The sequence below is a fragment of the Peromyscus eremicus genome, unplaced genomic scaffold, assembly GCF_949786415.1.
Source record: "Peromyscus eremicus unplaced genomic scaffold, PerEre_H2_v1 PerEre#2#chr22_unloc_1, whole genome shotgun sequence".
Taxonomy (NCBI): domain Eukaryota; kingdom Metazoa; phylum Chordata; class Mammalia; order Rodentia; family Cricetidae; genus Peromyscus; species Peromyscus eremicus.
Window position 1 is genome coordinate 10118772 of NW_026734286.1, and position 25322 is coordinate 10144093.

Here is a 25322-nt window from a genome sequence, read left to right on the forward strand (position 1 = left end):
CCCACCTTGCAGATGGGGAAACTGAGGCCCTGGGACTCACTGCCATCAATCAAGGCTCTGGGGACACCCAAGCGTCTCAGTTTCCATGGAGATCGCTCCCTTGCAGCCTGCAGCCTGGCCGGATCCTCCTGCCCCAATTAGCATGCCTTTAAATTTAGCTGCTTGGTGCTTCTCCTGCTAGGGGACTCCCGGATGCAGGGAAGGACAAGGCTTCCTGCGGGAAAATAACCCTCGCTCTCTTCGGGACCCAGGCGCTGTGGCCCTCCACCCTCTTTTTAGGTTTTGAGACAGGGCTTCACTGTGTAGCCCAGGCTGGCCCAGCACTCCGGGTCATACTATACAAAGCCCACGAGGACTGGAGAGAGGAGTCGCTTCCTGTCATGTCTGTGGAAGAAAAACGGGGATCGAAATGCGCTCACAGCCCCCCACCCCACTGAGTGTCAAAAAATCAGGACGTGGAGTAGGAGTGAGGACCCAGAGAGTGAGGCCGCCCCACACCGCACACACACCGCACACACACCGCACACACACCGCACACGCACACCGCACACACACACACACCGCACAACACCCCGCACACACACCCCGCACACGCACACCGCACACACACCCCCGCACACGCACCCCGCACACGCACACCGCACACACACACCGCGCACGCACACCGCACACACACACCACACACCGCACACCGCACACGCACACCGCACACGCACACCGCACACGCACACACTTTGGGTTTTCGAGACAAGGTTTCTCTGTGTAGCCCAGGCTGGCCTCGAACTCACAGAGATCCGCCTGGCTCTGCCTCCCGAGTGCTGGGGTTAAAGGTGTGCGCCCCACCACATCCAGCTCCGTTACAAAATCTTCACAAATGCCTGTGACATAAAAGTCACCATTTTACCGTCTCAGGCCCGCGGCGCGGCTCTCACTCTCGCTGCAGCTGCTACCTTGTCTCCAGAGTTAAACTGCCCCATCCCACACTGACTGCGTCCCCTCCCCTGCCCAGGGCCCTGGCCGAACCACTTCCTGTCTCTGTGGGTCTGATGACACCAACCCTGTGGTGTGAGGTCACTGGGCATCATGTCCTCAAGGGCCGCCTGCGTTGGAGCACTGGCCAGAATGCCCTTCGTGGCTGTATAATATTCCAGCGAGTGGCTGGACCACATCAAGTGTCCCATTCGTTCCTTGGAAAAGTCTTTGTTGTCTCCTTCGCGGCATTTTATTTTCAAAGTGTCAGTGAACACGGGGTGGGGGAGGCCGGGGGTGTGTGTGCTGCGTTCCCCGTCCTGAGGAGCACCCGTCCTCTGGCTGGCTCTTACTGCCAGCCTCGGTGGTCACCGCCTTTCCCGCGGTCAGCAGTGAGTGACCTTGCGCACGCGGGTCTTCCCGACCCCTCCTGCCTGGGCCACGGTCCCGCCCACACGCGTGCGTCATCCGCCCACACTCACCTTGTCTCCTAGCAACGCTCCTCTGCATCCGCAGCCCGGGTCCAGCTCTCCGTCACCGCCCCGGCGCTCGGTTTCCTGCCTTGTCTGGGGTCCCCTTGTGCCCTTGGCCCTCGGCTGGCCTGCTGCGGGGTCCCCTGCCCCGCGGGGACAGGACTCGGGGCGGGAGGGTCAGTTGCTGCGGCTCTTGGCGGCTTCAGGGAGCTGCCCGGCCCAGACGGGACTCCATCTGGACTGAACTCACCAAATGCTGGATTTCGCAGTCGCGGAAGCTTCGTGGTTTGGGGTTGCTAGGCGGGTCCGACTTAACTCTTTGTCACCTGGTGTGGACTCATCTGCCTTCCCGCGGAGACACGGGTGGGCTTGGTGGAGGGGCTCAGTGCAGAGCCGTGGGGCGTGGTCCTCTCCTGTCACTGAACCTGGCCACCAAGGTCGCGGCCACCAGCCCTCCCCACCCGTGAGCCCGCCTAACTGTGAAGCACTGTCCCCCTTAACCAGCCAGAGCCGCGGGCTCTGGGCGCCACCAGGAAGACGCCTTCTCATTTGGTTACCCATGTGTGCCCGGCCACCTAGACCCAGCCCGCAGCGGGCACTTTCCCGTCCGCGGTGACCCCGTGTCCCTACTGGACTTTCTGGTATAGACGCTGGGCAGGGGTGGAGGCTGGGAGGGAGGACGACTGTGATGGAGGCTGAGCTTCGGAGTTCCACTGGGAGGGGGCGCTGGGGAGAAGGAAACTGGAAGGCAGGCTTTCCCAAGGCCTGGGGCCTGAGTGTCTCCCCGTGCTCCAGGGCGCCTCCTCCAGGAAGCCCAAGCAGAGTGCTCCTGACCAGGACCTCCTCAGGCCCGGAGCTGGCATGCATCTGTGTGGGGCTGTGCAGGGGGTAGCCACGGAACTGCTGGGGGGCGGGGGCTGGAGCTCCGCCCACGCTCATGACGCAGCTTGGTGTGGGGAGACTGAGGCCTGTGGGCACCCGCACCCCCACCCCCACCCCCGAGTGATGGACACGAAGGCCACACGCACACAGGCAGATCTGCTTTATTCCCATTCTGGCCAAGTTCTGGATGATTCTACAGACTCCAGGCGCTGTGCCATGTGCGAGTTAGTCTTTAAAGCCACAGGCAGAATGGAGCAGGGTTGAAGCCTTGGGTGGTACGGGGGTTCAGGGGGTGGCCTAATGAGGCACAGCTGTGCCCACACCCAGTGGTCCGCAGGCTAACCTGGGCTAGCAGAAGGCACTCAGTGACTGGGGTTCCACTGCGGGGTGACCGTGTCCCAGGGGCCATCTGTGTCCTCACAGCTGGGGTGCAGTAAGGGTTTGTGTGAAGGGCATGGGTGGGTTTGGGGTCTGGGGAATCCCGTTCGGTGCTCTCTCCACTCCCACTCTGTGACTTTAGAATCTTCCGGGCCACCCTTCCTGGCATTTCAAGGAAGCGATTCAGATCTCACCTGCTTCATATGACATCGGGGAGTTTCAAACTGCAATTAGTACCAAGGAGTGGAGGTCGCTGCTCCCTGGCTGGGGGGTGGAGGTGGGGGTGGCAGAGCCATGGGCATGGGGGTCACCACAGCATTGTGAATACACCTACAGACCCAATGGCAAAGGTGTCCCACATCAGGAGGAACCAGCAGCCGGAGGGCCCACGCCAACTCAGGCCTGTGGTGATGGCTGGCTCATGGCAGCCCCGCTGTGCCCTGCCGGCCACGCTTCCTCTCCCCAGGGCCCTCCTGGGCCTGACTAGCCTCCCTCATCCTCTTCCGTGCCCGGGCCCCAAATCTGGTCCGTGGAGGTAACTGTTCCATGTGAAGGACCTTGTGTATCTGCCGGAAAGCCACGAGACGCAGGGCACGCTGTGGACAGTGGAGTTCTGTCAGGGTGTGCCAGCCAGGCCTGGGGGTTCAGGCCTGCCATCTGCAGGGACCAGGGCAGGGCTGTCTGTTCCTTGTTACAATTGCTGGTGCCAGGCATGGAGCCTGCGGAATGCCACCTCTGGCTGCTGGCACTGGCTGGCCTGGAGCCTTGGGACACCACCTTTACTTCCTGGCTGGAGAGACCCTGAATTCTGTGTAAGACTCTCCTGAAAGTGGGGGTGTGTGGAACCCTGGGTTTGTGTGGCTGAGACACTTCGAGACTGCAGCTCATGTAGCCCAGGCAGGCCTGCCTCAAACTCTATAACCAAGGACAGCCTAGAACTTGATCCCCCTGTCTCCACATCCTGCTGGGGATGGAGCCTAGGGCTCTGTGTATGACGGGGGAGCACTGTGGCCTCCTGTGGCCTAGGGCTCTGTGTATGACAGGGGAGTACTGTGAAGTCCTGTGGCCTAGGGCTCTGTGTATGACGGGGGAGCACTGTGGCCTCCTGTGGCCTAGGGCTCTGTGTATGACAGGGGAGTCCTGTGGCCTCCTGTGGCCTAGGGCTCTGTGTATGACGGGGGGAGTCCTGTGGCCTCCTGTGGCCTAGGGCTCTGTGTATGACAGGGGAGTACTGTAGACTCTTGTGGCCTAGGGCTCTGTGTATGACAGGGGAGTACTGTAGACTCTTGTGGCCTAGGGCTCTGTGTATGACAGGGGAGTCCTGTGGCCTCCTGTGGCCTAGGGCTCTGTGTATGACAGGGGAGTCCTGTGGCCTCCTGTGGCCTAGGGCTCTGTGTATGACAGGGGAGTCCTGTGGCCTCCTGTGGCCTAGGGCTCTGTGTATGACGGGGGAGTCCTGTGGCCTCCTGTGGCCTAGGGCTCTGTGTATGACGGGGGAGTACTGTAGACTCTTGTGGCCTAGGGCTCTGTGTATGACAGGGGAGTACTGTAGACTCTTGTGGCCTAGGGCTCTGTGTATGACAGGGGAGCACTGTGGCCTCCTGTGGCCTAGGGCTCTGTGTATGACAGGGGAGCACTGTGGCCTCCTGTGGCCTAGGGCTCTGTGTATGACAGGGGAGCACTGTGGCCTCCTGTGGCCTAGGGCTCTGTGTATGACAGGGGAGCACTGTGGCCTCCTGTGGCCTAGGGCTCTGTGTATGACAGGGGAGTCCTGTGGCCTCCTGTGGCCTAGGGCTCTGTGTATGACGGGGGGAGTCCTGTGGCCTCCTGTGGCCTAGGGCTCTGTGTATGACAGGGGAGTACTGTAGACTCTTGTGGCCTAGGGCTCTGTGTATGACAGGGGAGTACTGTAGACTCTTGTGGCCTAGGGCTCTGTGTATGACAGGGGAGCACTGTGGACTCCTGTGGCCTAGGGCTCTGTGTATGACAGGGGAGCACTGTGGACTCCTGTGGCCTAGGGCTCTGTGTATGACAGGGGAGCACTGTAGACTCTTGTGGCCTAGGGCTCTGTGTATGACAGGGGAGCACTGTAGACTCTTGTGGCCTAGGGCTCTGTGTATGACAGGGGAGCACTGTGGACTCCTGTGGCCTAGGGCTCTGTGTATGACAGGGGAGCACTGTGGACTCCTGTGGCCAGGCCAGTCAGTGCTGCCCTCTGGAGCTGTTTGTCACTCCCAGCCCCACTCCTGAGTCCAGACTCTGCGGGAGGAGGATGGGGACCCACGTACCTGTGCACTGGCGGTCAGGTCTTCTCGCTGCTGTGGGGTCATGGGCTCCAGGGCGTCCTGTGGGCCTTTCTCACAGGGGTCCTGTAGCCCTGGGCCATCTGAGCCAGGGAGAAGGTGGACAGCTCTGTGAGGGGCTAGTGGGACACACGGCCACCTGCCACTGACTACACTTCTGTGTGTGCTGTGTCTGCAGTGACCGAGGCCCATATCGGGCGAGGCCTTGGTAACACAGTCACCCTTGGGGCACACTGCATGGGTCCCCTATGACCTCTTTGTACCTGTGTGGGTGCCCATGCCCCAGCCTGTGACAGCCCACATGACGGGCCTGACCCTTGACCCTCCTTTCCCACTCAGAGTCACCCAGGTCTCCAGGAACCCTATAGGGACTCCCAAAGCCCATTCATGTCCCTTCAGAGGCACTGTGGCACTTTCTGCTCCTCAGACTCTTTATGAAGCTGAACCTTGAACTCCTGACCCCCCTGCCTCAGCCTCCCAAGTGCTGGGGTGACAGGTGTGTGGCACAGGCCTGGACTGCGCAGTGCTGGGGATGGGACTCAGGCCTTAGGCACGCTAGGTGAGTGCTCTGTGCAGAGCCACAGCCCAGCCCTACCGTGTGGTGCCACAGTCCCAGCAGAGCCCTGTGGCTTCCCTTGAGCTCCAGCCACGGTTCACATGCACGGGGACTAGACAGGCACCAGCTGCACCAGCCAGAGCCAATGACGCAGCCAGTTTGTGGATGGCGCTGGCACAGGGTGACTGCTGGGGCAGCCCTGGCCTGGGGACGAGACAGACACTGCCCTTGCTACCCTGTTGTGTCCCTAGAGGATGGGGGCATACCTCTGCCCCTGTGCTGTGGGCTGTGGACCACAGTTCCAGTGTGTGTGGGTGACCCTTTCCTCTTGTGCATGTATGTGGATGGCCACGGCCTCTGCTGCCCATGCCCCAGCCTCCCGCACCCCATTCCTGTCCCTATCGCTGACCTGTCAGGAGCGCGCCTGTGGCCACATACTCCAGGACCCTCCGCATAGCATCCCCTGGGCTCAAGGGCCGGGGTGCACTGCTCAGCACCTTCTCCACCAGCAGCTCCATGGCCTGAAGGGGACACAGGGACACGTGGGGGCGCGATGGGACACACTGTTGCTTGGATGGCGGGGCAGGGATGATAAACAAGGCCACGCTAGATTATGTGTCTGTGGCCGGGCAGGTTCAGGGTCCTGTGATGTGGGCTGTGAGAGTTCTAGGGGCGTCCTGGCTCCTCACCCTGATGCCGCCAGGTCTGTGAGGACGGCACATTTCCCTGGGACACTGGCATCTGCACAGGGTCTGGACTTCACCCCCAGTGCAGTGACCCGAGGGGTCTTCTCATTTCGAGGGCCTGGTGACACCTGTCTTGTTAAAGCTCCCATCTGCCCACTCTGGGCTAGCCGGCTGCTGAGTGGAGACCTGGCTGGCCCCCACTGTGGCTCTCCACTTCCCCTACGGCCTTACCCAGGCGGGCAGGGCCCCCCAGGGGGGCAGGCAGCGGCACAGCTCCCGCAGAACCCGGATGACAATCACGCATGGCTGCAGGCCGCTGGCGCGGGCCTTGGGTAGGAAACACAGTGGTCAGTGGGAGGGACTCAGGGGCAGACCGTGGCTGGTGACTGTCCCCACTCCAGCCACCCCACGTCCTGACCTGGAACCACTTGGCGTGGCGGAGGGCTGCCAGGGTCTCGAGGCACCTCTCCCGATCCAGGACGTCCTCCGGGTCGGACAGAGAGTCTTGCAGTCCTGTCGGCAGGGACAGGACACTGAGTCCCCTCCTGCTGAGCCCCAGCCTCAGAGGGTGGCCCTGTCCTTCTGCACCCCACACTGCTCACTCACAGCCCCCACTCAGCTTCCCGCCACCATGCCCAGCAGCACACAGAATCTGTGTCTATTAGATAACCTGCCGTCAATGCAGGTGACGCCCTGCGGGTCTCGGGCCTGGGGCCTGGGCACACGGAGAGGCCCGTTCCTAAACTACACCGGCTGGGGCACGGCTCAGTGGGAGAGACCTGTGCAAAGTGCGGGAAAAGGCCCCGAAACACCAGCCCTTAGCTCCACTGCCCCAGATGCAACCCTACAAGACCCCGTGTGACTCAGAGATACTGAGGCCACTGGGGCCTTCCTGCCCAGAGCAGGGTGTGTCTGCTGCACCCTAGAGACTCAGGACAGGAAGTTGGAGATGTACCTCGTTTCACAGAGGGGTCTTCGCGCATCAGAGGCGAGGTGGCAGACACAGTGACCTTCACCCCAGGCTCCACACAGGCCGAGATAACGATGTTGGCATCGTGGTCAGATGAGACTTCATACTTTTCTTCCGCCACTATCTGGGTGTAAACAGGACACGAGGCCACATGACTCCAGCCGAGAGCAGAGTCCACACCAGAGGGAATGCAGATGGCATCTGTACCCATCTGTCCACCTCCGTGTGCCTGCTCCTAGGAGGCCAGACCCTGCCTTGAAACTCCTATGTGACTTAATACCCACCAGGAAAGCACACACATGGAAACACTGAGGAGCCTCTCTATGTAAAGAGTACCTGATGCTCAATAAGACAAGCAGTGTAACAGAAAAGCAACTGGTGATGAACCAAAGACCAGCAGAAAAGGAAGGAAAACAAACGCCTCCTCACACGTCAGTCACCCCTGTGGTCAGACAGAAGGAAACTGTCAGGCTGCCACTGATACCTGTGAGTACAAAGTCCAGGAAGAGTGTGTGTGCGCGCGTGTGCACGTGTGTGCACGTGTGTGCATGTGTGCGCGCACGCGCATCCTGGTTCTAGGAATGGAACCCAGAGCCCTGCACCTGAGAGTGATCACCACTGAGCTACAGACCCAGCCTTGGCCAGAGTTTGCCATCCTCCTGCCTCAGTTCCTGGGATGACAGGTACACAGCTGATTTCTTTCTCTTGTGTGTGTTGAGGCCAGAGACTGAAGCCAGATTGTTTCTCAATTGCTTTTCTGCCTTGGTTTTTTTGGTGGTTTGTTTTAGTTTTTTGAGACACCATTTCTCTGTGTAGCCCTGGCTGATTTGGAACTCAGAGATCTGCCTCCCAAATGCTGGAATTAAAGGCGTGTGTCACCACTGCCTGGCCTATGACTGGCCTATGACGTAGGTTCTAGAGAGCTGAACTCAGACCCCAATGTGCGTCTGACGGAGACGCTCCCCAGCCCTGCAGGCCCTGGCTGGGAGCCCCAGGCCCGGCCTTGCTCTTACCGACAGTTCTCGGGGCAGTTCCTGCTTGATCCTCTGCAGCAGGGAGTGCGTGGGCTTCTTGGAGCACAGCAGGGTCAGCTGCACACTGTGGTCCCCACGCAGGACCAGGCCCTTGGCCAGGATGCCAACCCGCACCACACCCTTGAGCATCCGTGGTTGTGGAGGTGCCAGGGTGCTGAGGAGACAGAGCGGCAGGCACACGTCAGCAGGGAGGGTTGGAAGGGCCCCCAGGGGGCTGCACCCCTGAGCTCCAGGGAAGGGGCCCTCTGCAGGGACACTGGCTGATGGGAAATGAAACACATCCAATATCCACCTGCAGCCCCATACAAGCAACCCCGTCACTGGAGAGGCCAGACATCTACCGATCTATAGATCTATCTGTGGATCTACCTATCATTTATCTGTGATCTATCCATCTATCTATAGATCTATCTATGATCTATCTGTGGATCTACCTATCAATCTATGATCTATCATCTTTATATGATCTATTCATCTGATCTATCTATGGATCTATGATCTATCATCTTTATATGATCTATGATCTATTCATCTGATCTATAGATCTATGATCTATCATCTTTATATGATCTGTGATCTATGATCTGTCTGTCTACCTGTCTATGAACCTATCTATATCTGAAACAAGGGCTCATGTGTAGCCCAGGCTAGCCTCACAATCAGCTCTCTTGCTGTTTCAGCTTCCTGAGTGCTGGATTCACCAACGCAACACATGGGCGGGTTGGGTGGGAGGGACTTTCTCCATCAGAAGTCTTGGGGGGACTTGAGACAAGGGGGTAGGACAAAGCTTTAACCCTGTGGCATTCACGGCTCGTGCCACGGCACTAACCCATGCTGGTTGCTCTCCTCGGCCAGCGTGTCTGACACCAGTCTGAGGGCGCGTTCTGTGTGGGACACTGCCGTCTGGATGGCCTGCAGCTCCTCCTCGGTGGGGTAGATGGAGGCATGCTTGCACATGACATGTCGGTCGTCACTGCTCTCTGGCCGGCGCCCCGACTGTGGGGAGAGCCACCCTCATCAAGGGTGGGCTGGGGACAAGAGAGCCAGCCCTGGCAGGGCTGTGGAGAGTGTGGAAGGCCAGGCAGGCTGCCGGGAGCCTTGGCAGGCAGGCGGTGGCCATGGCCAGCAGCTGAGCAGCTCCCGCAAGGGAACCCAAGCCGGGGCTTGGGTCTGGGTGGGACAACTCTCCTCTGGCAAAGTTCTTCCATTTGCAGGTCAAAGGTTAAGCCACACAGGGTGTGTCCCCAACCAAGAGGCCAGACTTAGGTACCTACTCAGCCTGAGGACAGACATCTGTGGAGAACTGGAGGAAGCCAGAGTGTAGGACAGTCATGCATGTGACCTGAGGCTTGGCAGGTGTGACATGCCACGCTGGACCCACACACTGGATAGTCTTCAGGGTCCTGTGCTCTCTGAGGGGCTCCTAAGGCCTGTGGGGACCAAGAAGGTTCCTACATGGCACATCGGTACCCAGCACCCACCTGGCGCCGGGCGGTGGCCATCCCTGGTTTGGCAGTGGGAGCTGGCAAGACCCAGGCAGGTAACATGGGTGACTGCTCATCCTCCTGGGGCTGTGAGGGCTCCTCAGGCTGCCTGCTCTGTTCTTCCTGCTGTCTGTGGTGACCAGATGGGGACACACGGCTGTGGTTACCAGAGAACCCTGTGGTACACTCCAGCCCCAGGGTCCAGGTCACCAGAGAGGGTCTAAAGGAGATGCAGAGACTCAAGAGGTCGAGGACATCAGAGGTCAGGGGACATGGGGACATCAGAGGTCAGGGGACATGGGGACATCAGAGGTCAGAGGACATGGGGACATCAGAGGTCAGGGGACATGGGAGACATCAGAGGTCAGGGGACATGGGGACATCAGAGGTCAGGGGACATGGGGGACATCAGAGGTCAGGGGACATGGGGACATCAGAGGTCAGGGGACATGGGGACATCAGAGGTCAGGGGACATGGGGGACATCAGGGGACATGGGGACATCAGAGGTCAGGGGACATGGGGACATCAGAGGTCAGGGGACATGGGGACATCAGAGGTCAGAGGACATGGGGACATCAGAGGTCAGGGGACATGGGGACATCAGAGGTCAGGGGACATGGAGACATCAGAGGTCGGGGGACATGGGGACATCAGAGGTCGGGGACATGGGGACATCAGAGGTCAGGGGACATCAGAGGTCAGGGGACATGGGGACATCAGAGGTCGGGGACATGGGGACATCAGAGGTCAGGGGACATCAGAGGTCAGGGGACATGGGGACATCAGAAGTCAGGGGACATGGGGACATCAGAGGTCAGGGGACATCAGAGGTCAGGGGATATCAGAGGTCAGGGGACATGGGGACATCAGAGGTCAGAGGTCAGGGGACATCAGAGGTCAGGAAACGCCAGCGGTTGAAGGATTGCATGGAGGCCAGAGGGGACACCATGGTCACCTTAGCTCAGAGCTCCAGCGCCGTGCATCCTCCAGTCTCTCCTGCGCCAGCTGCCGCTGCCTCTGCAGCCGCTTGACCAGCACCCTCTGCATGGGGCCGCTGGGCCGGGCGGCCACCGGAAGTGAAGGGTCCACTTTCTTCTGCAAAAGCAAAGCCAGACGATGGTGACGCCAGAGGGGATGGACAGGCACAGCGGCCACCGCATGGGCACAGAGGATCCCCGACTAGCACCCAGCAGCTCTTCTTACAGATGTGCAGCCCCCCACCACAGCAGCAATGGAGGGAGGGTGCTGAGGGGCACAGCAAAGGACGGCAGCTGTGACAACCAATGGGAACTTTGGGAACGGTCCTGCGAGAACCGGAGGCGTTTCTCAGGTGACCAAGTTTCTCAGTGACCAGCTATGAGGCTGCGCGTGGGCACTCAGGTTCACACTGTACCGCTGACCCAAGCACCAGGCGGGTCACGAGTGCAGCTCCACACGGACAGCCACCAAGGAGGACGCTCTGTCTGCCCAAGCTCAAGCCACATGTGCTCACTGAGGGACTAGAGACACTGGGCCAGTGAGGAGGTGCTACAGCTAAGCACAGGCCGGGGTCCTCATGCGCCCTGGCCTGGAACATCTGCAGACTCTCCTGCAGGACCAGGGAGAGAGACTCCTTCGGTGAGGGACAAAGCTGTGGACGTGCCTGCCCAGCCCCTACTACCCATTCACTACCCATGCCCCCCCACCTCCTCCCTGTTCCTCTCCATTGCCACGGGTTCCTTTCTCTCCCGGGTGCCTCACCAGTCGCCACCCCAGCCCTCCTTGTGGTCCTGGCCGGCCTCTGGTGCCCCTGCTGGACATACCCTGTACTGCAGCCGGTGCCTGCGTCCAGTCAGGTGCATGTCCCTGGCGTTGCGGTCATTGAAGCTGCATTCGCAGAGCTTGCATCGGAAGCGGATCACCTTCCCCTCGTCACTGCAGACCTGGGACAGAGCACAGCCCAGCTTCCCACTGGCCAGCCCCGATGCCCTGGAGGACGCTGGGCCTCCTGGTGGGCTGGTGGGGTGGGGTCACCCCAGAGAGGCGGCACTGGAAGCCCAGGTTCTGCCCCTGACATGGTTCCTTCCTGCCCCCAGCCCCACCCCAGGGTGCAAGAGCCCACATCCCATGATGCCTTGCTGGCTGCCGGGCACTTTCTTTAGTCTGCATGGCTTCTGTCTAATGCCCTTGACCAAGTGACAGGCCACTGCAGCTGGTGAGCCCTGCATGGACAAAGTGCAGGGTGCAGATACCCCCTGTGCTGCCAGGGCCGTCTGGGCAGGCAGGGACCACGGAGCCGGCTCTGAATGGAGAAGGCTCTGCATATGGCAGAAGCGTGTGAGGTAACTCCCCACCCTGGGTGTCTGTGTGGTGGTGGCCAGCAGGGACTCTCCTTGGGCTGGATTCAGAACCCAGGGCCTCAGGGTGGAGGGGACCTGGCTGATTCTCCCAGGAAAGGCTGGCCAGGGTGTGGAAGCCACCTGAGATGGACAGGGCTTAGCTCTCTGGTGCCCCAGCCCAGCCTCCATAGGCCCCTCAGGCTCGCTGAGCAGTGGCGCTGGGCGGGAGGGTCTTGATGCCTAGCTTTCCCACCTCCTGGCCCCTCTTAGCACTCCCGGGGAGAAGGTGGACGTGAGAACAGGCTGGTGTCTGAAAAGCCACAGGGCCTGTGGTTCTGCATGGAGTTCTGCTTGGCAGCTGGTTCTCAGAACCCCGCGGGCCCAGTCTCAACAGCCCCTGGGAGCTCTGCCACAAGACTGTCAGCAGGCTCTCACGCTCACCTCTTCCACGTACTCTGTGCCCACTGGCTCAACGTCCCCACAGGTCCCCGAAGCTTCCCCAGGGCCTCCCCTGGTGGCCTCCGCCTTGGAGTGTGATGGTCGCTTTTCTCCAGGTCGGCTGTGCACTGTCTGCAGCTCAGGCGGCCCTGCCAGAAACCATGGCTGGCCGCAACCCCCGGCTCTCCCCATCCCTTTCCCACAATGCCACGGGAATCTGAACCGGAGGGGAAGCGGCCTCTCCCTCCTGTCCTGGAGCCACGGAGGGCAGGCATGTCACAGGTCTGTGTGGTAACACAGCTCAGAGCCAGGACAGTGAGCCACTGCTCCGCAAGCAGACACTGACTGATGAGGACAGGCCACCTCGAGGGAGCGCCAAAGGACAGCGACCCTCTATTCAAACTAAGTTTTCACAGAGCTGGTGGGCACACACCCTGCTCATAAGGCTGAGGCAGGAGGATCACCAGTTCCAGGTCATCATGGGCCACACAGTGAGATCCTGTCTCAAAAAGCAAGAGATGGCTGGCCACAGCCTACGTCTTTAAATCCAGCACTTGGGAGGCAGGGGCAGGTGAATTTGAATTCGAGGATAGCCTGGGCTACAGAGCCAGAAAGAACCTATGACAGCCAGGAACCTTGTCTGCACAAAGAAACCCTGACTAAAAAAAACAAACAACAACAACAAAAAACACCCTAAAAGTATCTAAAAGCTGAGGGCGTGGTCAGGGTGGAGCCCCGCCTAGAATCCCCAGTGAGGGGCTGGGGGCGTGGTCAGGGTGGAGCCCCGCCCAGAATCCCCAGTGAGGGGCTGGGGGCGTGGTCAGGGTGGAGCCCCGCCTAGAATCCCCCAGTGAGGAGCTAGGGGCGTGGTCAGGGTGGCGCCCCGCCCAGAATCCCCAGTGAGGGGCTGGGGGCGTGGTCAGGGTGGAGCCCCGCCCAGAATCCCCAGGGAGGGGCTGGGGGCGTGGTCAGGGTGGAGCCCCGCCTAGAATCCCCAGGGAGGGGCTGGGGGCGTGGTCAGGGTGGAGCTCCGCCTAGAATCCCCAGGGAGGGGCTGGGGGCGTGGTCAGGGTGGAGCCCTACCTAGAATCCCCAGTGAAGGGCTGGGGGCGTGGTCAGGGTGGAGCCCCGCCTAGAATCTCCCAGTGAGGGGCTGGGGGCGTGGTCAGGGTGGGGCCACGCCTAGAATCCCCAGTGAGGGGCTGGGGGCGTGGTCAGGGTGGAGCCCCGCCTAGAATCCCCAGTGAGGGGCTGGGGGCGTGGTCAGGGTGGAGCCCCGCCTAGAATCCCCCAGAGAGGGGCTGGGGGCGTGGTCAGGGTGGAGCCCCGCCTAGAATCCCCCAGTGAGGGGCTGGGGGCGTGGTCAGGGTGGAGCCCCGCCTAGAATCCCCCAGTGAGGGGCTGGGGGCGTGGTCAGGGTGGAGCCCCGCCTAGAATCCCCAGGGAGGGGCTGGGGGCGTGGTCAGGGTGGAGCCCCGCCTAGAATCCCCAGGGAGGGGCTGGGGGCGTGGTCATCCGCTCGTGTACAGAACTGGAGGGATCTGTACCCTTTCGTGAGGCTGTTGATCCTCTGGCTGGTGCAGGCCGGCCTGAGGTGTGTGAGCTGTGACTGGTGTGAGCCTCCTGCTTAACTGAGGCCTCGGAGGTGTCCGCACCTCGGGTGTAGGTGACACTCCGCGGCGTGGGCTCGGAGGGAATAGGCTTCCCCAGCCTGGTGTGCAGCTTGAAAACCTGCAATGGACCCACAACCCCGTCAGGAGCAAGGTTGGGGAACAAACGGCTCCACACGGAACTGGCTGCTGGAGGGAATGTGGGAGCCCTGCCTTGGTTTCTACGCCCTGCGGAGCACCCCCGCCCCTCCCCAAATCCCCCCTGGTGCCACCTCCTGCCTGCAGTCCCATTTCTCAGATTTGACACCTTGTTCTCCCCAGCGCCCGCACTGGCTCCCAAGCTGTAGCCCGCAAGTGTGTGTGCACAGATGTGTGATCTGGGGGGCCCCAGCTGAGACAAACACACACATACACGTGCCCTGGATGCAGCCAGACTGGCCATAGTGCCACCACCCAAGGTCTCTACCTCCAGCCACATCAGAGCACGCTCACAGTCAACAGCCCCCCCCCCCCCATGGTGCCCTCCTCCACCTCCACCCGCTCAGAGCTCACAGCTGGCCTGGGTGGCTCACACCTTCTGGTGCCTGGCTCCCCTCATGTGGGCAGCGTAGGCGTCCACCCCGGTGCAGGACACGGCACAGAGGCCGCAGTGCAGGCTCTGGGCCCCTCTCGGACCTCCGCTGGGCTGTGTCCCCGTCCTCTGAGCTGCTTGCTTCTTCCGGTGCTTCTGTCCTTCCAGGTGGTCCCGATAGGTCTGGAACAGAGGGAGGTGGCCCGAGTGAGTGCCCACCAGGAGCCACACATTCATCATCTGCAGGCTGCAGAGCTCAGAGGGACACAGGGTCCCCGGCTTCCTCCACACTGTGCCCGAGAGATGAGTGACGGTCCTAAGTTAGAAGAGACAGGGTGCACTGCCATCTCCCTTCCCTGACCTAAACTCCAACCAGACTATTTTCTCAAGAAAATAGTCACCAAAAGTCCAGTGTTCTGTCTGGGAACAGGGGGCTGCCTTTTCCAGGCTGGGGCTATAGTTTGGGACTGAGGCCTGAGTTTATCCCCAGGACCTCAGAAGCCAGATGTGGGGTTCCAGGCCTGTCCTCTGAAGACTTGGGAGCTAGAGGCAAGAGGGTCAGGAGTTCAAGGTCATCCTTGGCTACATAGTGAGTTCAAGGCCAGCCTGGGCTACATGAGACCCTCCTTAAACAAACAAACAAACAAACAAACAAACCAGGGTTTGGAGTGATGGCTCAGGGGTTAAGAGCAAAGTTCCGGGGATCCAGCGCCTCTTCTAGCCTCTATGGACAAGGCACACACATGACCACTGATTTTCATGCAGAAAACAGGAATAATCAACAGTAAAGAAAGAAAATCCCTTTCTAGGCTGACTTGTGTGCAGGCACTTGATTTCACAGAGCTCCGGGGTGAGCAGATGAGCAACCCACAAATCAGAGCCACATCTGGGCATCAGGACCCACAGGGTCTGCCACTCAGCCCGTGTAGGCAAAAAGGCCTCAGTTCTTAGAATCATGAAAACCAGGCCAGCCACAGCCCACGCGGCCCTGCAGGGCGAGAGGGGTGAAGATGGCCCCAGAAACAGACAACACACCTGCACCAGTGGCTGATTCGGGGATTAAAACTAAGATGGTGCTGAGGCAGGAGGATTGCACGGTCAAGGCCCGCTTAGGCTACGGAGAGAGACTTCAACGCTCTTTGTCTCTGTTTTGACATCAAACCAGTGTGTGTGTGTGTGTGTGTGTGTGTGTGTGTGTGTGTGTGTGTGTGTGTTTTTGAGACAGGGTTTCTCTGTAGTTTTGGTGCCTGTCCTGGATCTTGCTCTGTAGACCAGGCTGGTCTCGAACTCACAGAGATCCTCCTGGCTCTGTCTCCCGAGTGCTGGGATTAAAGGTGTGCGCCAACCACCACCGCCCAGCATTCCTTTTTTTTGTAACACAAATCTTAAAAGGTCTTATAATAAAAAACCCCCAAGCCAGATATCAGGGGAAAGCTGAAAGATCAGAGCAGCAGCCACGAGTCCTTACCTCTGCGACATCCTCAGCCTCAAGAGAGAGAGTTCCTGTTTCCTCACACCTTGTGTACCCTGTGTCCTGCCATATTACTTCCTGGGTTAAAGGCGTGTGTCACTACTGCCTGTGTCTAATTTAGTGGCTGGTTCTGTCCTCTGATCCTCAGGAAGCTTTACTGGGGTACATTAATATATTACCATGTCTGTGTGTGGTGTGTGCCTGTGTATATCCGTGTGTGGTGTGCGTCTGTGTGTGGTGTGTGTGTGTGTGTGGTGTGTTTGTGTGTGTGGTGTGCGCCTGTGTGTGGTGTGTTTGTGTGTGTGGTGTGCGCCTGTGTGTGTGGTGTGCGCCTGTGTGTGTGGTGTGCGCCTGTGTGTGTGGTGTGCGTCTGTGTGTGTGGTGTGCGTCTGTGTGTGGTGTGTCTGTGTGTGTGGTGTGCGCCTGTGTGTGTGGTGTGCGCCTGTGTGTGTGTCTGTGTGTGTGGTGTGCGCCTGTGTGTGTGGTGTGCGTCTGTGTGTGTGGTGTGTGCCTGTGTGTGTGGTGTGCGTCTGTGTGTGTGGTGTGTGCCTGTGTGTGTGGTGTGCGTCTGTGTGTGTGGTGTGTTTGTGTGTGTGGTGTGTCTGTGTGTGGTGTGTCTGTGTGTGGTGTGTGCCTGTGTATATCCGTGTGTGGTGTGCATCTGTGTGTGGTGTGTCTGTGTGTGTGGTGTGCGTCTGTGTGTGTGGTGTGTCTGTGTGTGTGGTGTGTGCCTGTGTATATCCGTGTGTGGTGTGCGTCTGTGTGTGGTCATGGCACACTTCTGACATGAAGGCTCTGGATTCGAGACTATCATTCTGACAGGTTCTCTCTCAGTACTTGCTTTTCCACCACATTGTTAGTAAACTTAATTGAATTCTGCGTGGGGCGAGTTGCCCCGCGTGGCCGCCGAGGGCGCTGGTCCCCTGGAACAGTGGTTACAGGGTGCTGGGAACAGCCCGGGGCTGGAGAGGACTCACTGACCCGAATCGCTGATCCCCACCCCACCCCACGCCGCCTCCCTGGGGGCGTGACGGGCCTGCACCGTGGCGCCTGCCACACCGGCCACGGCATCTGAGGACGGTGACACGGAGCGGCCCGCAGCCGTGCTGACCTGTGGCCCCGCGCAGCTGACCCTGCAGACCTCGCAGTAGTGCATGGAGGGCGGCCTGGGGCCCGCCTGGGGCTTCGGCAGCCTGTCCAGGAACGGCGGCAGCGCGTCGCTGGTAAAGCTGGGGTCCCAGGGCCCGAGGCCTGGGCCACCCCAGGAGTCCGAGCCCAGGGGATCCGTCGGGGACGCCTGCTGCTTCTGCGGGGCCCGCTGGGGCTTCGGTGGGCGGTCGGAGCGGTGAGAGCTTGGGCCTAGGAGGGGGGCGAGACGGACACTCAGCCAGGCACCCGGAGCAGGGCCATGGGGGGGGGACACCTCACAGGGGACGGAGTGGGCCAAGGTCGTGACCACTGCGGCTCCAGGACAAGTCAGGCTGGCGAGTCGGTCTTCCTAAGCGGGCCCAGCTTGTCTGCAATGGCCTCTGGCCAGCCTGTGACCTCGTGCCCACAGGCAGATGCTGGGGGCCCCTCCCGGCCGTGAGCTTTTGGCCAGGCTGCAGCTCAGTTGGAACTCAATGAAATTTTAAACCTAAGACAGGAGCTGGCAGGACGGCTCAGTGGATAAGGACGCTTGTGGCCAAGACTGATGACCTGAGTTCAATCTCTGGGACCCACATGACAGAAGCGTATGACCCCCTGGAAGTTGACCTCCACCCTGCACACATGCCCAGATGCACAGTCAAAAATAAATGTTATAAAAACAAACACAAAAAGACATAAGACTGCTGGGCAGCAGTGGTGCACGCCTTTAATCCCAGCACTTAGAAGGCAGAGGCAGGGGGATCTCTGTGAGTTCGAGGCCAGCCTGGTCTACAGAGTGAGTTCCAGGACAGCCTGGGCTACACAGAGAAACCCTGTCTCAAAAAATCAAAAATCAAACAAACAAAAAACCAAACCACAAAAAAATAAATAAATAAAAAATAAGAAAATAAGATGGGAGTCTAGCCAAAAGGAGCCCTGCTTGCTCTTGTCCGGCACAAGCCCATCCTGTGTGCTCTTTGCCGACTCAGATGTGGCCATCCCAGACCCTCAGAGGATCCACACGCACCTGGCCGGCAGAGCGAGGCTGCGTCTGGCTGCTGCAGTGTGTCCTCGCGGCTCCTGGTCCCCTTAGACTCTCGGCAGCTGTGACCATCCTCCTGGAGGGTTCCACGGTTCAGGGACAGAGAAAAGGAAGCAGCTCAGGGAGGCGGGTGGGACACTGGGGACAGTGGGGGGGGGACACTGGGGACGACAGTGGGGGGGACAGTGGGGGACACTGGGGGGAAACTGGGGACAGTGGGGGGGACAGTGGGGAGACACTGGGGACAGTGGGGGGATACTGGGGACAGTGGGAGGACACTGGGGGACAGTGGGGACAGTGGGAGGAAACTGGGGACACTGGGGGACAGTGAGGGGACACTGGGGACAGTGGAGGGGACACTGGGGACAGTGGGGGGACACTGGGGAAAGTGGGGACACTGGGGGACAGTGGGGACAGTGGGAGGAAACTGGGGACACTGGGGGACAGTGAGGGGACACTGGGGACAGTGGGAGGACACTGGGGGACAGTGGGGACAGTGGGAGGAAACTGGGGACACTGGGGGACAGTGAGGGGACACTGGGGACAGTGGAGGGGACACTGGGGACAGTGGGGGGACACTGGGGAAAGTGGGGACACTGGGGGACACTGGGGGGGACACTGGGGACACTGGGGGGACACTGGGGGGACATGGGACAGTGGGGGGAACACTGGGGGACAGTGGGGGACACTGGGGACAGTGGGGGACACTGGGGACAGTGGGAGGGACATTGGGGACACTGGGGACATTGGGGGGACACTGAGGACAGTGGGGGAGACACTGGGGGACAGTGGGGGGACAGTGGGGACACTGGGAGGGACACTGGGGACAGTAGGGGACACTGGGGACAGTGGGAGGGACACTGGGGACACTGGGGACAGTGGGGGAGACACTGGGGAGACACTGGGGACAGTGGGGGGACACTGGGGACAGTGGGCGGGACATTGGGGACTCTGCCCATGCAATGTGTTTTGACGAGACACGCTCTCATAGCCCAGGCTGGCCTCGAACTGCCCACACAGCCAAGGGTGACCTTGTACTCCCGACTCTCCAGGAGCCGCCGTAGGCCCAGCTTATGTGGTGCTGGGGACAGACCCAACAACTCTGTGCTGGGCGGGCAAGTGCGCTACCCCCTGAGCTACATTCCCAGCCGTTAAAAACCTACTTCATCATTTATTAATTTATTGTGTGTATTGTGCACTTGAGTAAGCGTGGGGGTGTCACAGCACACACATGGAGGGCAGAGGACAACCTGTACACATCAGATCTCTCCATCCACTATGTGGGTCCCAGGCATCGAATGCCGGTCATCAAATTCAGCAGCAAGCGCCTTTCCCTCCGGCCATCTTGCTACCCCTATTTTTTCCTTTTATTTACCTTTTTCAAGACAGGGTTTCTCTGTAGCCCTGGCTGTCCTGGAACTCACAGAGATCCCCCTGCCTCTGCCTCCTGAGTGCTGGGATTAAAGGTGTGGCCACTGCACCTGGACCCTAGTTTTGCTTTTTTTTGAGGCAATATCACCCCACCCAGGACGGACCCAACTCCCTACACAGATGGTGCCGCCATGGTGGACCTGAGACACAGTTTAGGACACTGACACAGGATTGAAGAGAAATCAGGAGCGCATGAGCAGGGAAAGGAACGCCGCGCCACTGATGGCAGACCCTCCTGGGACACGTATGGTGTGGGTGGCACACCAGCCACCACAGATCTGGCCATCCACCATAGCCGAGCCTGCGTCCCTGTGACCTAGCAGCTCTGCATCCCTTCAGAGCACTCAAACGCCACCAAAGCCTCCGAGACCACCCAGAAAGCCAGAGCTGCACAGGGTAGGACTGGTTCCCCCGAGTCCCCATCTCAACCCTCCTGCTAGGCCCCTATTAAAATCTCTCAAATGAAACCCTCAAATCTGATTCACAACCACCTGACCCCAAATCCTTCTCAGTGCGAAGCCAGGGTCCAGGTTTGGCCTGAGTCAGGGCGCCCCCAAGTGTTGGCAACATGAATCAGGGATGGCGGCGGGTGGCAGGAGCTGTGTGTGTGTGGGGGGGACAGCCGGCACCAAGTCCTAGCACCCCCATAACCGCGGCCACTGGAGAAGACGCCCTCAGCATGCAGGCTCCTCCCGGCCCTGCATGTCAGTGTCTCAGAAATCCCTCTGGGCCCCTGGGGAGGTGTCAGCGTCGTGGCTCCCATCACCCCCGCGCAGGTCCTGACCCTAGACACGCAACTCTGATATAGCTGATGTCAGGGACACCATGCATGTCCCCATGCGATACACATTTCCTTGTGGTGTGCGGGGCTGGAGACACTCAGTGGTTAGTGCATCAGCAGCTTTCACAGAGGACCCGGGTTCAGTTCCCAGCACCCTCGTGGCTGCTCACAACCCTCTGTGACTCCAGCTCCAGGAGGCCTGACACGCTCTTCTGGCCTCTGTGGGCACCGAACACACGTGTGCACAGACACGCATGCATGCTGCATGAGGCGTTGTTGCGATACCTGGTGGGTGGATGCAGCAGTGGCCACGGGCACAGGGCCCTGGGGCTGGCTGTTGGATGTGGAGTCCTGGCTGGCGCGGGGCTGGGAGCAGCCATACCCCTCTGGGACTCCTCCTCCGGGTGCAGGCGGCTGGGTGGCAGGGGCCAGGGCCCGGCTGGCGGTGCTCTCGGTTCCAGGGGTGGACTGCATGGCGTAGCTGGCCCCAGCAGCGGGGAGGGGGAAGGCCGAGGATGGCTGGGTGCTGGGGCCACCAGAACACGAAAGGCAGAGTGAGTTAACTGGGTCTCCACAACCTGCGACCCACAGAGCAGTACTCGGCCAGGCCAGCCCCTCCCTCCTACATGGCTGTCGACCTCACGCATCATTCCTGGAGCTCACACTAACCGGATGGCCTGGACAGTGTCTGCCTCCCCCCTCCCCAGCACCAGGGACACAGGTGTGTGCGCCATCATGCCTGACACTGTAGACGGATGCCGAGGATTCGAACTCGGGTCCTTACACTTGTACAGCAGGCATTTCGCCAACTGGGCTCTCCTCTCCCCTGTTCATCTCCATATTCACAATTAAACCCAAAAAACCTAGGTAGGTGAAAGTCCTTACAGCCAGGCGTGGTGGTGCAGGCCCGGCTATCCCAGCTATTCTGGAGGCTGAGGCTGGAAGACTGTGAGTTCTAGGCTAGCCTGAGCTACGGTGAGTTGTGTTTTTAATTTTATTTTATGAATATGGGTATTTTGCCTGCATTACCTCTTGTGTGGCTGGTGCCTGCAGAGGCCTGCAGAGGCCAGCAGAGGGCACCAGGCTCAGTGACTGAAGATAGAGATTGTGAACCACCCTATGGGTACCGAGAATCAACCCTCCTCCTGGCCTATGCCAGTGCAGCAGCTGCTGAGAACAGAGCCACCTCTCAGGCCCTGATCTTCCACAGGGTCCCCAGTACCTCGATCGATGTCTACCCAGCGATCGACAGCACCAGCTGTCCACACCAGGAGGACCAGGAAGCCCTCCGGGGAGCCTGGGGATGGGATTTCACTGTTAGTTTGCTCGGCAGTGGAGGCTCACCTGAAACTATCGATTCCTGCTTTCACCTTTCACGTGCTGGGCGGGCTTCTGCTGGGGACCGACCTGAGAGCCACCTGCATGCTAATGTGGGTACCCACGAGGGGCAGCTTAGAGAATCCCTGGCCACCAGGGACATTGAGGTCAGAGAACCTGGGGGGGGGGGGAGCAGGAGACGACGCCAGCCCATGACACCACCATTCCATGGTGTCGGCTGTGAGTCCTGAATCAGTAAAAACTGGGGTCCCAGCAGAGGGTCCCCGGGGGCTTGCTCATGGGGCCCCCTGAGAAGTTGAAGGCTACCACCAGAGTGAGCCCATCCAAGACTTGAACACTGGGCCTGGCTTGCTGGGCTGCCGGCAGGGGTGTGGTCCTGGGGACAGGCAGAGGCCTTTGGAGTGGTTCCAAGGCACAGGTAGTGGACACCTGCTGCCCAGGGCAGTTTCATGTCAACTTGACACAAGCTAAAGTCAGCAGAGGGGACGGAGCCTCAACTGGGACAATGCCTCCGTAGGAGAGCTGTAGGCAAGCCTGGAGGATATTTTCTTAATTAGTGATTGATGGGGGAGGGTCCCGCCCACTGTGGGTGGAGCCATCCCTGGGCTGCTGGTCCTGGGTTCTGAAAGCAAGAGGCTGAGCAGCCTTGAGGAATCAGCAGCTCCCTCCAGGGCCTGCATCAGCTCCTGCTCCGGGTCCTGACTGCTTTCAATGAGAGGCAGTGGTGTGAAGCCCTACGCTGAAGCAAAGGCTTCCTTTCCCGACCGCTTTTGTCCCGATGTTTCGTCACTCAGTAACCTTGACTGAGATAGAAATTGGTATCAGGCTGGTGGGGTGTTGCCGAGATGCCGAGACAGACCTGGCCATGTTCCGGGGAGGATCGGGGAAGCCATGGAGTGCTCACCACCAGAGAACTAGGAGGAGGCTCTCACAGATACCACTGAGGCCCTTGGAGGAGCCCAGAAGATGGTGAGTCCCAGACACTGAACCGGTGAGGAGTTTAATTTCATTTGATTTTACAGGAGCAACAATTGAGAGACTGAATTTTCAAAGAGATTTTGGAGTTTTACAGAGACTTCAGACATCATATTATTATGTTTTTCAAGATAGTGTTTCTCTGTGTAGCCCAGGCTGTCTTCAAACTCACAGAGATCCGCCTGCCTCTGCCTCCCAAGTGCTGGGATTAAAGGCATGCGCCACCACTGCTTGGCTCAGAGTTCAGACTTTTAAAGAGACTGATTTCATTTTACATTTTAAAATGGTTTGTTTTTACTGTGTGTGTACGGGTTCTTTGCCTGAAGGAAGTCTGCAGCACGTGTGCTCTGGTGCCTGCAGAGGTGACAGGAGGTGTCAGACCTACTGAACTGAGTGGTTAATCTGGGTGCTGGGAATCGAACTCAGGTCCCTTGCTGTGCTGTGATCACTGGGTCATCTCTCCAGCCCCAAAGAGACTGAATTTTAAACCATGTGATTGGAAAAGAAGTTTGTAATATGTTTTATACTGTGATAGAAGACCTTGGGGCGAACAAACAGAAATGTTGTATCAGTGTGTCACTTTGACAAGAGATCAACTGTGCCAGATCTGTCAACCTGACACAAGCTGGAGTCATCAGAGAGGAAGGAGCCTCAGCTGAGGAAACGCCTCCATGAGATCCACTGTGAGGCATTCTCTCAGTTAGTGATCAATGGGGAGGGCCCATGTGGGGCATCCCTGGGCTGCTGGTCCTGGGTTCTGTAAGAAAGCAGGCTGAGACACGTGGAACAAGCCAGTCAGCAGCACCCTCCACGGCCTCTGCATCAGCTCCTGCCTCCGGGTTCCTGCCCTGCTTGAGTTCCTGTCCTGACTCCCTCGGTGACGAACAGTGATGTGGAAGTGTGAGCCGGGTAAACCCTTTCCTCCCCGACTTGCTGCTGGCTGTGGTGTTTTCTGTTCTAACCACTCATTTATATACTTGTGCACGTTGTGTGTGACAGAGGACAACTTGCAGGTGTCAGTTAATCCTTCAGCCTGAGTCCCAGGGACTGAACTCAGGTGGGCAGGCTTGGCAGCAAGTGCTTTTCCACACTGAGCCCTCACCGGCCCTCAGCTGCAGTGTGCCATCACAGTAACCCAACAAAACCCCTGCTGTTGGGGGGAATGTGTCCCCAGCTGTCAGCCCCCCAACTCCCGACACATGTCCAAGTTCCTTTCCTCTACTGACCTGGTAGTGACAGACTCATGTGTCCACCCAGCCTGGCCTCAGGCTAGCCTTGAACTCCAGACTGCCCACCTCAGCCTCCCTCCCTAGGAGCTGGGACTGGAAACCTGGGCCATGTGGCCCATACTTTACTGACTTCCAAAGACCAGAGCCTCACTTCACCCTACCTGTCTAGGACCCCAGTCCATCCCCGCCTGGAGGGTCCCCCCCATCAGACACCAGGACTCCCCCTCCATCAGACACCAGGACTCCCCCTCCATAGACACCAGGACTCCCCCTCCATCAGACACCAGGGCTCCCCCCCCATCAGACACCAGGACTCCCCCCCCATCAGACACCAGGACTCCCCCCCATCAGACACCAGGACTCCCCCTCCATCAGACACCAGGACTCCCCCTCCATCAGACACCAGGGCTCCCCCCCCATCAGACACCAGGACTCCCCCTCCATCAGACACCAGGACTCCCCCTCCATCAGACACCAGGACTCCCCCTTTATCAGACACCAGGACTCCCCCTCCATCAGACACCAGGACTGCCCCCTCCATCAGACACCAGGACTCCCCCTCCATCACACACCAGGACCCCCCTCCATTAGACACCAGGACTCCCCCCTCCATCCCCCTCCATCAGACACCAGGACTCCCCCCTCCATCCCCCTCCATCAGACACCAGGACTCCCCCCTCCATCCCCCTCCATCACACACCAGGACCCCCCTCCATCCCCGTCTGGAGGGTCCCCCCAACCAGACACCAGGACCCCCCTCCATCCCCGTCTGGAGGCTCCCCACGATCTCAGGTCCTCCCTGAGGTCAGCCCCTCCCCCAGCTCCGTCCTCCAGGCCCCGGCTCCCCGACCCAGGTCGGTGCCTCCTCGGCTGGCCGGGTCCCCACGGTCCCCGCCCCCACCCAGCCCATCATCCACGTTACCCCGCCCCGCCCTCCCGCGGACCCCAGGGACCATCGCCCCGCCCCGGGCCCGCCCCGCTCCCCGTGACTCGTGACCGCGTCCCGCGGGGTTGGGGCGCCCCGCCGCCCGCGGGACTCGTTACCTGGACGACGGGCCGGCGCCCTGCGCGAGGCCGGAAGAGCTGCTGGCCGCCATGTCCGCGTCCTCCCGGAGCCCGCGGGAGTGACGTCACGGCCCGGCCCGACGCCCCGCCCCGCGCCCGCCCAGGCCCCGCCCCAAGCCGCCATCCCTAACCCTGAGCGCCTCCGCCTGGCCCCGCCCCCCAACAAGCCCCGCCCCTCCCCAGGTTTT

General features: G+C 59.9%; 1 protein-coding gene across 1 annotated transcript; it reads right to left on the bottom strand.

Moving 5' to 3' along the window:
* Positions 1 to 2914: 2914 nt before the first annotated feature.
* On the bottom strand, positions 2915 to 25224 carry Zfr2 (zinc finger RNA binding protein 2). The gene is made up of 18 exons (XM_059252047.1): positions 25114 to 25224; positions 20813 to 21053; positions 18301 to 18391; positions 17257 to 17504; positions 14678 to 14857; positions 14041 to 14224; positions 12497 to 12642; positions 11540 to 11659; positions 10693 to 10832; positions 9733 to 9865; positions 9081 to 9247; positions 8231 to 8405; positions 7203 to 7341; positions 6666 to 6760; positions 6479 to 6574; positions 5971 to 6082; positions 4991 to 5088; positions 2915 to 3298 (listed from the first exon to the last, which is right to left on the bottom strand). Exons 1-18 carry the CDS (start codon positions 25164 to 25166, stop codon positions 3122 to 3124), a joined length of 2595 nt encoding a protein of 864 aa, XP_059108030.1. The 5' UTR covers positions 25167 to 25224; the 3' UTR covers positions 2915 to 3121.
* Between the last annotated feature and the right edge of the window lie 98 nt (positions 25225 to 25322).

Coding starts and splice junctions, on each gene's coding strand:
- Zfr2 (XM_059252047.1), bottom strand. CDS start 25,166: ATGGCGGCCAGCAGCTCTTCCGGCCTCGCGCAGGGCGCCGGCCCGTCG. Junction 17,505..18,300: donor AGCCTCGCTCTGCCGGCCAG/GTGCGTGTGGAT, acceptor CCCCCCTCCTAG/GCCCAAGCTCTCACCGCTCC. Junction 7,342..8,230: donor AACTGCCCCGAGAACTGTCG/GTAAGAGCAAGG, acceptor GTTTACACCCAG/ATAGTGGCGGAAGAAAAGTA.